Source organism: Budorcas taxicolor, chromosome X (genome assembly GCF_023091745.1).
Source record: "Budorcas taxicolor isolate Tak-1 chromosome X, Takin1.1, whole genome shotgun sequence".
NCBI lineage: Eukaryota > Metazoa > Chordata > Mammalia > Artiodactyla > Bovidae > Budorcas > Budorcas taxicolor.
Window position 1 is genome coordinate 62,608,154 of NC_068935.1, and position 11,488 is coordinate 62,619,641.

General features: G+C 57.7%; 2 protein-coding genes across 2 annotated transcripts in view; one reads left to right on the forward strand and one right to left on the reverse strand.

Moving 5' to 3' along the window:
- Positions 1-6,741: 6,741 nt before the first annotated feature.
- Positions 6,742-8,297, forward strand: AVPR2 (arginine vasopressin receptor 2). Its single transcript, XM_052663826.1, has 3 exons — positions 6,742-6,766; positions 7,052-7,933; positions 8,092-8,297. Exons 1-3 carry the CDS (start codon positions 6,742-6,744, stop codon positions 8,295-8,297), a joined length of 1,113 nt encoding a protein of 370 aa, XP_052519786.1.
- Positions 8,298-8,668: 371 nt separating this feature from the next.
- The window catches only part of ARHGAP4 (Rho GTPase activating protein 4), a 16,300-nt gene continuing 13,480 nt past the window's right edge, over positions 8,669-11,488 (reverse strand). The window contains exons 18-21 of the mRNA XM_052663293.1: positions 11,215-11,472; positions 10,931-11,023; positions 10,631-10,745; positions 8,669-9,532 (exon numbers count right to left, since the gene is read on the reverse strand). Of these exons, the coding sequence (XP_052519253.1) occupies positions 9,299-9,532; positions 10,631-10,745; positions 10,931-11,023; positions 11,215-11,472 (700 nt within the window). The 3' untranslated portion in view covers positions 8,669-9,298. The remainder of the gene's footprint in view (positions 9,533-10,630; positions 10,746-10,930; positions 11,024-11,214; positions 11,473-11,488) is intronic.

Here is an 11,488-nt window from a genome sequence, read left to right on the forward strand (position 1 = left end):
AAATATACACCTAGAAGAACTCATAGAAGAATATCTCTGTGACAGTGAATTATTCAAAGAATTTTTGAAGAGGACACAAAAACCCAAACCATGATAGAAAAAAAAATATATAAAATTAGTCAAACTAATTTTAGTTTCTTTGTCAAACTTAGAAAACCATTTGCCACAGGGCGGGAGAAACTATTTGCAAAACCTTTCTGTTGGAGGACTTGTAACCAAAATACACACAAAATGGAAAGAAAATGAGAGAGAAAACTTTTAAAAAGTGCCAAAGATTGAACCAAAGAATTCTATATTCTATATTCTTCACCAAAGAATATAGACAACTGGCAAGTAAGTATATAAAAAGATTCTCACCATCATCAGTCAAAAGAAAATGCAAAATAAAACCTGAATAAAATACCACTGAAATGGTTAAAATTGAAAGAGGCTAAAGAAAAATGACAGACCAATCATAGCAAGGGCTGGTGAAGATGGAGAGCAAATGGAACTGTGCTTGTGGGAATGCAAACCGATCCGAGGCATGTAGAAAACAATCTGCTGCTTTCTTATCAAATTAAACCTATTTATCACAGGAGCTGGCTGTCCCAGGGCTAAGGCTGCCTGCTAGAGAAGCTAAAGCACGGAAAGGCTTACACTCAAGGGCTCAGAGTCACCTTATTCATGAAAGCCCCGAACTGGAAACAACCTACCTGTCTATCAACCGTTAATGGAATAAGCTGCTTGTGATCCATCTGGACAACAGAATGCTTCTTAGCAAGAAAGAAGAACAAAGTCCTGATACAAACAGCCATAGAGATGAACTCAAAGGCATCCTGTTGAGTGAAAAAAGCCAGACATGAAATATTGCACATGCTTGGATTCTACGTGTGGACAGTTCTAGGGAAGACACAGATATAGGGATAGGAAAATGCCAGGCTCTGGGTAGGGGAAGGAGACCGCAAAGAGCCATGAGGAAGCTTTCTGCAGTGATGCAACAGTTCCATATCATAATTATAGTGGTGCTTACACGACTGTATTAGACTTCCCTTGCGGCTCAGCTGGTAAAGAATCTGCCCACAATGTGGGAGACCTGGGTTTGATCCCTGAGTTAGGAAGATCCCCTGGAGAAGGGAAAGGCTACCCACTCCAGTATTCTGGCCTGGAGAATTCCACGGATGAGTTCATGGGGTTGCAAAGAGTCAGACACAACTGAGCAACTTTCACTTTCACTTACACAACTGTATTATGTGTCAGATCTCGTGAAGCAAGTCATGAATTTTACTGTATGCTAATCATCCTTCAATAGAGCTGATTTTACAGAGTCATTCCTGGGGAATTCCCTGGCCATCGAGTGGGTAGGACTCGGTGCTTTCAGTGTCGAGGGTGCAGGTTCAACCCCTAGTCAGGGAACTAAGATCCCACCAGCAGAGGTAAGACCGAAATGATTATTTAATTAATTTTAAAAAATTATGCATTTATTTATGTATTTATGGCTGTGCTGGGTCTTCATTGCTGCACAGGCTTTTCTCTAGTTGGGGTGCACAGGCTTCTCATCGTGGTGGCTTCTCTTGTTGCAGAGCACGGGTTTTAGAACATGGGATCACTAGTTGTGGCGCACAGTATTAAGTGCTCTGAGGCATGTGGGATCTTCACGAATCGGATGGAACGCGTGTCTCCTGCATGGGCAGGTGGATTCTTTACCCCTGAGCCACCAGGGAAGACCTCATGACTTAATGTTTGAAAACTCATCCAGGACCTGGAGAGAGCTCAGAGCCTACAGGGCTCCTAAGCCATCAAGTTCCATTGCCCAGCCTCCTCCAATGGGCAAACGGGGCTTGTCTCACTTTCAAAATCCCTGCTCACTTTCATTCAGACCTCAGGCGAGTGATCACCCTATCTTTCCATTGTCCCAGCACACACTTGCCCAAAAGCACATCCGCATGTTTGGATTCAGGGCATCTGTGTCCTCAGCCTGACTCCTGGCCCTGCTTCGTCCCTGCCATACCGGTTCACTCGCTGAGACATTACGCATTCCTCCCACTACCAGGCAGGAGCTGCAGTCTGCAATGCCTGGTCCTGGGGGGATGCCCAGTTACAGGCCCTCTCTCCATGTCTGGTGTAGACAAAGAATGTCACCTGCACCTCTGCATCTTGCCACACACAGAAAAGTACTGGATGCAGTCACTTGAGTTGTCTAGCTTTCTTTAGCCGACGCTAATCTTTTGATGTTCCCATGACCCGGTTTTAGTTGCAAAAACTCCCATACATCCTGGCTCCTCCCTTACCTGTTGGGGACCGTCCCCCAGAGCTTTCCAAGAGGCTGGTGCTCCGGGATGCACTCCTCCAAAAGTCGGCCGAATAAAACATACTTCACTTTTGAGGTGTGCATTTTTTCCAGTTGACACGAGGTCTGGCCTCCCCTTGGCTTGGCTCCGGTCTTTCCTTCCCTCACAGTACCTGTCTCCCCTCCTAACCTCGGGAACATCTGCTCCCCTGGTTTTTCTCCAGGCTTTTTGTCACTCTTTCCTTGTGTCCTGGGCTGGCTCCTCTTTCTTGCTCATGCCTAAAATAGCCTTCCAGGGTCTTTCCCAAGGCCTGAGAAATGCCTTTGGTCTCCATTCCTGCTGGGCTCCAAAATCACTGCAGATGGTGACTGCAGCCATGAAATTAAAAGACGCTTGCACCTTGGAAGAAAAGCTATGACCAACCTAGACAGCACGTTAAAAAGCAGAGACATCATTTTACCAGCAAAGGTCCATCTAGCCAAAGCTATGGTTTTTCCAATTGTCACGTATGAAAGTGAGAGTTGGACCATAAAGAAAGCTGAGCGCCAAAGAATGGATGCTTTTGAACTGTGGTGTTGGGGAAGACTCTTGACAGTCCCCTGGACTGCAAGGAGATCCAACTAGTCAATCCTAAAGAAAATCAGTTCTGAATATTCATTGGAAGGACTGATACTGAAGCTCCAATACTTTGGCCACCTGATGCAAAGAGTCAACTCATTGGAAAAGACCCTGATGCTGGGAAAGATTGAAGGCAGGAGGAGATGGGGAGGACAGAGGATGAGATGGTTGGATGGCATCACTGATTCAATGGACATGAGTTTGAGCAGGCTCCGGGAATTGGTGATTGACAGGGAGGCCTGGCATACTGCAGTCCAGGGGGTGGCAAATAGTCGGACATGAGTGAGCAACTGAAAAACCACCACCATCACCTGTTGCCTGCCTGCACACCACTTGGCACAGGACTGCACTTCCCAGGATCTGGGTCCTGTCCCCCTGACCTCTTCTCTGACCTCCGCCCTGGCACCCAGTACCTGGGGGCGGCCTTCTGTGGCCTTCTGCTCAGACACTGGGTCAGGGGAGCTCAGGGCATGCTCCTTGGCCACACATAGAACCTTTCTGCAAATGCAGTCCTGGGCAGGGCAAAGGGGGCTGTGCTGGGGAAGGGGCTTGAGGGGATGGGGAGGGTGTCTACTCAGCTCTGCCCCATGCCTGAGGCCACCTGAGGCTAATCAGCATAGCTCCATGGCTAAGTCTTTCTTGGTGGCTGGGGCAGGGGCCTGCTGGGGCGTCTCTCTCTCATAGGTCTCTGCTGCAGGCAGCGGGACTCGGCCCAGGCTCTCAAGGGGCAGAGCACCGGCACGTGCACTGGGGTTCCGGGGGTGGGGGGTTCTCAGGGGCCGGGGGAGGCCAGTCTCTCTCCAGGCATAGCCACTGGCCTCGGGGTCTCTCTATCCCTTCCAGAGGTCCCCAGCACTTGCTTCCCTTTACACCCTGGCCTTGGTGTAGACACAAATCCCTCCCCTTGCTTCTTGGAACCTAGAGAAAGCTGGAGGGAGGGGCCTTCCCTGTGACTTTCCCTGGACTCTCGACAACAGGAAACAAGGAACACGGGGAGCAGAGATGGTCCCCGGCCCTACGCCAGCTCGCCGCTGGAATCCAGCCCTGTGGGGCCCCGTTTGGGTCTGGGCAGAGAACCCTGTAAGGAGGTGATGAGGTTGGCACTTCATCACCAGCCGGCTCAAGTCTCTGCCCGTTCTAGAGCCAGGGCTCAACTTTCAGTCACTGGATTCCCATTTTACAGAGGGGCAAGCTGAGTCACAGAGACCTGGTCACAGCCTTCCAGAGTCACACAGCGGGGGAGTGGCAAAGCAGGTACCTCAGATTCCCAGGCCAATGGGGGAGTCCTGGGGACTGGGGTCCTGTGAGGCACACAGGGACACAAGGCAAGAAGAAAGACATACTGAGTGGTGGTGTGTTGTTTCAGTCACTAAGTTGTGTCCAACTCTGTGACCCCATGGACTGCAGCACGCCAGGCTCCTCTACCTTCCACTCTCTCCTGGGATTTGCTCAAACTCATGTCCATTGAGTCAGTGTGATGTGATGTGAATTTTTCCCAGTGGCTTACAGTTTTCCTTCGAAAAATCTGTTCTATAATCTTACCTGGGAACTCCACTTTCTACCTTTTTAGTAGATCCAGATGGCAGCTGAAAAGTTTTTTCTATGCCTCTGGGTTAATAAAACTCATGTGGTTACAGGCAGAAAGTAAGGATGCTCTTGTTGTTAGGAGGTATGGCTGATGTGTTCAGACGTGCGGCGCTGGTATTCTACAACCGACTCTCAAATAGGAAAAACCATTATAAATACCCATGTGTACTGCGGGGGGTGTGGCGGGGGAGCATGTGTACAAGCAGTGTGTGTGTGTTTACTGTGTGCTGTATGAATACTGAACATGATGCGAGTGTGATATGCTGTGTGTGGGTGTGTGGTGTGGGTGTGTGTTGTGTACTGTGTGTGGGTGCATGATATGGGTGTGTGGTGTGGGTATGTGGTGTGGATGTGTGTGGTGTGTGGTATGTGTGGGTGTGTGCTGTGTACTGTGTGTGCTGTGTGTCCTGTGTGTTGTGTGTGGGTGTGTGGTGTGGGTGGGTGTGTTCTCTGTGCTGTGGGTTCGTGGTGTGGGTATGTGGTGTGGATGTGTGTGGGTGTGGTTTGTGTGGTGTGTGTGTGTGTGGGGTGTATGTGTGTGCTATGTGGGTATGTGCTGTGTACTGTGTGCACTGTGTGTGGTGTGGGTGTGTGTGGATATGTGTGCTGTGTGTGGGTGTGTGGTGTTTGTGGCATGTGGTGTGTGGTGTGTGTGGTGCATAAGGTCGGGAGGACCGCCATCCTAATGTCCCCCTACTGGTGCTGCCAGAGTCCGGCCAGGAGGAGGAGGCCTGGGCTGGGCTGTACCCGGGCCTGTTTGGGAGAGGCCGTTTTGGTCTCTAACCTCGCAGGTCAACAAGGAACACGGACAAACAGGAAGACAGAGCCAACATCAGCCTGGAGTCAGGCTCCGCGTGGTGCAGTGTGCAGGCCACGTCCTGGGGCTGGGCTGGGCCAGCCTGGACTGAGGGAGGCCGGGCCTGTGGCACGAGAGGGCTGGCGAGGGGGGGAAATGATGGGCTGGAGGGGAGGGGGTCCTGGAGGCTGAGGAAGCACAAGGAGGGGGAGATGGGATGTGGGGTACAGAGACGGACAGGTAGCTGCGAGGTGGTAGGGGGAGTCCGGGCTCCCATAGAACCTCAGGGGAGGGAGCTGGCAGGACCTCACTCCACCGCCTTCCCACCCCTCATCTCCGGCCCTCGGCCCTCATCTCCGGGAGGCTTAATTGAGGACGGGAGAGGCCTTCACTGGCTGGGGACAAGCCCTCCCTCTGCCTAGTAGGAGCCTCGGGCGCTTCGCCCAGGCCCGGAGAGGGGCCAGAGGAGCCTGTCCTGGCAGAGGGGAGTCAGGCTTTGCCACGAGAAAGCTGTGTGGCGCTGAGCCAGTGTGTCTCTGGTCACAGCTACCCCACTTTGAAAATAGACACAGTGAACTCCGGGATGGCCCAGAGCTCCGCAGACCCGACATTGTCATAAGGCGGTGTGTGTGGGGGGGGGTATTGGGGGGTAGCCAGGCCCAGCTCAGAAGGGCTCGGGACTTCTCAGGGGCAGCCTGGGGCCCCAGGGACTGACCTGGGATGGCTCGGGCGGGCCGGGAAGGGAAGCAGAGGAGGCCAGGAGCCTACTTCCCGGTACCAGAGGCCAGGAGGCTCATGGAGGTGGGGGAGGAAGTCCCCTCCTGAGCTGGTCACTCCCAGAGGACTGGCTGGGGCGGGGCCGCCCATGGAAAGCTGATCTGAGCTCTGGGGCCACCTTTACACCTGCTGCCGCCCAGCTGCCCAGGAGCCCGGGAGTCTAGCCAGGTAAGGGGGATGTAGCAGCCCTCCTACCCTGCCCCCAGCCCTCCAACGGTTCCCTCTCTGGGCCTCTGTCAGGGCAGGAGGTTGTGGGGGGTCTGTATGTCTGCCTCGCTTCTCATGGGCTGCCTGGATGGGTCTTAAGCTGGGTTTGTCCATCTGTCTGATGACCCCTGGTGCCATCTTCCCCCGCCCAGTCGTAGGCGCCAAGGTCTGAGTCTGCCTCAGTGGCCAGACCTCACCAACGTCGATTAGGCTAAGACGTACCCCCCAGGACCCGGCCATGGGAATGAACACACACACACAGTCTCACACACACACACAGTGTCTCTCTCACACACACACACGATTCACACACACAGTCTCACAGACACACACACAGAGTCACACGCACAGGCCCCCACCCCACCACCCCAGCCAAGGCTCTAAGGACCCCTATCCAGAGACTCTGGGCAGCACGGCTGGCCCCTCAGTGGGAGGCTGAGCTCACAACGTCGTCTCCCCCAGGCGCTCAGGACTCCTGCACGCCCTGCCATGTTCATGGCATCCACCACCTCAGGTAAGCTTCCCATCCCTCGGCGTCCCCAACTCAGCCCGCCTCCCTCACTGGAAAGAGCCAGCCCTCTGGTTCACCTGGGCCTGGGGCTGCCCTTTCCTCTCCACCACATGCAGTTTGAGGCAGTGTGTGGTGGGGGGACGGTGCTGGATGACGTGTGTTGTGCTGGAAGGCCAGGAGCCAGGAAGGAGGAGGCTGGAGGGAAACAGAGGGCCCAGGTTGACAGTGGCCTGGTGCCTGGGCAGAATAGACTCACTGACTTGGCCCTCTGCCCCCACCTCTGCCCAGCTGTGCCCCGGCACCTCTCTCAACCTACCCCAGCAGGCAACGGCAGCGAAGGGGAGCTGTGGACTGCCCGAGACCCGCTGCTAGCCCAGGCAGAGCTGGCCCTGCTCTCCACCGTCTTCGTGGCCGTGGCCCTGAGCAACGGCCTGGTTTTGGGGGCCCTGGTGCGGCGGGGCCGGCGGGGCCGCTGGGCACCCATGCACGTCTTCATCGGCCACCTGTGCCTGGCCGACCTGGCCGTAGCTCTGTTCCAAGTGCTGCCCCAGCTGGCCTGGGACGCCACCGACCGCTTCCGTGGGCCCGATGCCCTGTGCCGGGCAGTCAAGTACCTGCAGATGGTGGGCATGTATGCCTCCTCCTACATGATCCTGGCCATGACGCTGGACCGCCACCGTGCCATCTGCCGCCCCATGCTGGCACACCGCCACGCGGGTGGCACTCACTGGAACCGGCCGGTGCTGCTGGCCTGGGCCTTCTCGCTGCTCCTCAGCCTGCCCCAGCTCTTCATCTTTGCCCAGCGTGACGTGGATGGCAGTGGGGTCCTTGACTGCTGGGCCCGCTTTGCTGAGCCCTGGGGCCTCCGTGCCTACGTCACCTGGATTGCCCTGATGGTGTTTGTGGCTCCTGCCCTGGGTATCGCTGCCTGTCAGGTGCTCATCTTCCGGGAGATTCATGCCAGCCTGGGGCCAGGGCCGGTGCCAAGGGCCGGCGGGCCCCGCCGAGGGTGCCGGCCAGGCGGCCCTGCTGAGGGAGCCCGGGTGTCGGCGGCCGTGGCCAAGACCGTGAGGATGACGCTGGTGATCGTCATAGTGTACGTGCTCTGCTGGGCGCCCTTCTTCCTTGTGCAGCTGTGGGCCGCGTGGGACCCAGAGGCACCGCGGGAAGGTGTGTGGCGGTGGCTGGGGCTGTGGGGCCCACCCAATCTTGGTGCATGTGCACCTTCACCCCCCTCCACCCCTCAACCCAGCCAGCGTGGCCTTCGAGCCCAGGTGCGCCGACCTCGAGGCCCCCTCAGCCCCAGCCCCGATTCCCGCCCCACACAGGGCCTCCCTTCGTGTTGCTCATGCTGCTGGCCAGCCTCAACAGCTGTACCAACCCCTGGATCTACGCCTCCTTCAGCAGCAGCGTCTCCTCCGAGCTGCGAAGCCTGCTCTGCTGCACCCGGAGGCGCGCCCCGCCCAGCCCGGGGCCCCAAGAGGAGTCATGCGCCACAGCCAGCTCCTTTCTGGCCAAGGACACCCCCTCCTGAGAAATTGGGGCAGCAGCGGGGGTGGGGGTGCTGCTTTCCTTCTAGAGGCTCCACAGAACTCAGCTGACCGCCTACGAACTGGCTCCACGGGGGCCTGGCCGAGACATGCAGCCAGCCAGTGAAGGTCCCGGGGGCCCAAGGGGCAGAAAAAGGAGGTTGGACCAGGGGTCATTCTTGCCCCCCCGCCATCTTGTCCCCCTTGGCCCTCCCTTCTGACCTTGCCCTCATAAAAACTCTGGCTCATTTTCCACCTGGTGAGTCTCTTTGGATACTGGGGTACTGAAGAAATGAACACATTTTCAATAGGTTTCCAATATTTTTCTATATTTGCTTCTTTTTGTCCCCCTTTTCTACAAGGATGGTATTTTTAAAAATTCATGCATGTTTAATTGCATTAAATGTGGGGGAAGCACAGAGAGATTCTCAGGCCCCTCCTGTACCCACAGACACGTGCACGGATCTGGAACCTACCACACAGGAGACAGGACTTCCAAGATGCAGGTCCCCAAGCCACACAGCCCTGTGCCAAGAAGCCCCAGAAGCTGGCCTCGAGTGCTGGGGGTGCCAAGAGGCTGGGCCTGTACCCACCTTCCAACTACCCTCTCCCCTCCCAGCCAGCCAGAGAACTGGCTTGCATCTGGGAGTCAATGCACAGGATTTTATGAATGGTTGCCAATGCCTGTCAACCCCCACCAGGCTGGCGCCCTCAGCTGAGCAAAGGCACCCGCCACCTACTGGCTGCCAAGGGTGACAACCAGCCACGAGCCCTCACACCCAGGGCCAGGCGGGGCCTGCCCCCTGCCTCCCTCCGCGGTGGCCTCCCAGAGGGGCCCAAGCCAGAGCAGGGAAGGCAGGGGTGAGCTGGAGCGGCCACTTCCTCCTCTCTGCAGAGGGTCACGAGCAGGTATGCTGGATAGGGCCAGGGAGAAGCAAAGGGTTGGGGGCGCCTGGCCGGTTTTGCCCTGGGCTGGGGCAGGGCCTGCAGAGGATGAGGGGGCCCTTCAGTGGGACTTGAAGGGTGAGTCTAGGCCCTGGGGATGGGAGGTCGAGGGTGAGGCTGGGGCACCAGGGCCCCGCGAGAAGCCTTTGTTCTTGCCCAGGCGCCCACAGCCTGGAGGTTTTGGGCTGCGAGGCCCGGGGCTTGGGGAGTTGTTGGCATCCGGTCCGAGGCCCTGACGGAGGGCGGTCTTCCCCAAGAGCTCCTTAAACACAGAGTCCATGGTCTGTGCCACAGCCTGGCGGAGAGGAGAGAAAGGCAGGATGCTGGCACAAGTGGGCCCCACCTGCCCAGTCGGTCCCCTGCCCCCAGGACAGTGACCTGACCCAGGAGTCAGGCTTGCTGATCCCCTGAGCTCCTCTGCCCCCTGAAACAAAGTCCTCAGCCACTGCCTCTGTGGACTGCAGTGATTAGCTCAGCCTTCAAATGGGAGCTCCTCCAGCTGGGCCCTGGGTACCCATCTTCTCCCCACTCTCTCCCTGGCAGAGATCACAGCCACCACCCCCTGGCTTGGGGGGCCCCAGTGGGCCCCAACGTCCCAGGCCAGGGCTCCCCCACAGCCCGCCTGGCCCAGCCTACCAGCCACCTGCCCTGGGGTCTCATGGATGCCCTGCCCCCCACCCTTGGCCCATGCTCCCCTGGCCACTACACATGTGTGTCCCCAATCACCCCTCTGTCCCCGGTGCCCAGGCCTGCTCACCAGGCCACACCTGGGACATGGCAGGCTCTCTTACTCTCTGTCCCCAGGCTCACACTGTCCCCAGGCTTGCATTGTCCCCCAGGGCTTCTGCCCACCAGGAGCCTACGGAGGGGTGCGCTGGGGCCAGTGGGCACAGCAGGCAGCTGGGTCTCCCCAGGCTGCACCCCGTGCCACGGCCCCATCTGGCACCTGCTCTCTGCCCCCCTGTAAGAACCATGACCCTGCCGGGCTCCCAAGTTCACCACTTCCCTCAGCCGCTTTTCCATCTGCCCCTTTCATCTTCTCTGGCTCACAAAGCACCTGCCATGTTACCACCTGTCACCTAGCCTGGCTCTAGATGCCAGCCTTGAAGCCTGTCCCGTGTGCCGCTTCCCACTCAGGAACCAAACGTGAGGCTTAAATGTGTGACTGCTCTCCCCCAGGTCTCCCACTACCTTGCCTCCAGGGCGGTCCCTCCCTACCAAGCTCACCCCCTTACCGGCCTGCCCCTCTCTAGGCTGGGCTCAGCCAGTGTGTCTGCGATCAGGAGGGTCAGACTTGAATCTCAGGCAGGAAGAGTGGCTTGTAAGGGGAAGCAGAGAACCTGCCTCCGGGGAGGTGCACCCCTCTTGCAACGTGACCATCCCCAGCGCTCACCTTATCCACCTCCACGTGTCGTTCCGGGGATGCTGGGACCATGCAGGGCCGTCGGTACCCGGAGTGACTCCCGGGGATACCAAGAGGGATCTCGGGTGGGGTGCATGGCTCCAGCCTGCAGGGCACAGACAGGGAGCTTAGAGGGGACCCTGGGGAGGCCCCGTGCTCCCAGGCAGGGGCTTCTCCCAGTCCAGTGCACGGGAAAGGGAAAGAAACAGCAAAACTGGTCCTTGGCCATCCTGCCTCCAGCCTGGGATGGGCAAGCAAGGCCCAGAAAGGGTCTTCCCCGCTTCTGCTCACCTCTGGACAAGCTCCACCATGGGGAGCCCCTCTGAGCTGCTCAGCAGGTCCCCGGTGGCCAGCAGCCCCTGGCCCACCACGAGCTTCTCCGCTCTGGAGATGGAAAGACAAGACACTTGGAACGCTCACTCTGGGTTTGGGGTCTGCAGGGCAGAGGGCATGGTGCGGGCCAGCAGTGATCAGCAAGGCACAGCCTGGGCCCACGGAACCTGGGACTCGGCATGTGGGAAGGGCTGGAAGCCTGGGGGTAGACGGGGGGCTGGAAGGAGAGCCTCCAAACTCACCCCGCAGGCAGAGTGATGTACTTGTGGGGGATGAGCCCCCGCACCCCCGCGTGCTCGCCCCGCCACCAGTCGCCTGAGGCCCGCTCATGCAGCCGCAAGATGTCCCCGCGCTGGAAGGTCAGCTCCTGGGCTGTGCGGCCTGTGTAGGCAAAGCAAGCCACGGCCTCCACGACACCCTCCAGGTCTGGGGAGAAGAGATGCAAGTGAGGTGGGGGGGGGTGGCATGGATGCCCTGGCCAGGGACCCCATGGGGCTGTCCTTCCCCACCCTCACC

Bases quoted from the DNA above. Each gene is read 5' to 3' on its own strand.
- AVPR2 (XM_052663826.1), top strand. From the start codon at position 6,742: ATGTTCATGGCATCCACCACCTCAG. The intron at 6,767-7,051 runs GTAAGCTTCCCA...ACCTCTGCCCAG, and splicing joins CATGGCATCCACCACCTCAG to CTGTGCCCCGGCACCTCTCT. The intron at 7,934-8,091 runs GTGTGTGGCGGT...CGCCCCACACAG, and splicing joins CCCAGAGGCACCGCGGGAAG to GGCCTCCCTTCGTGTTGCTC.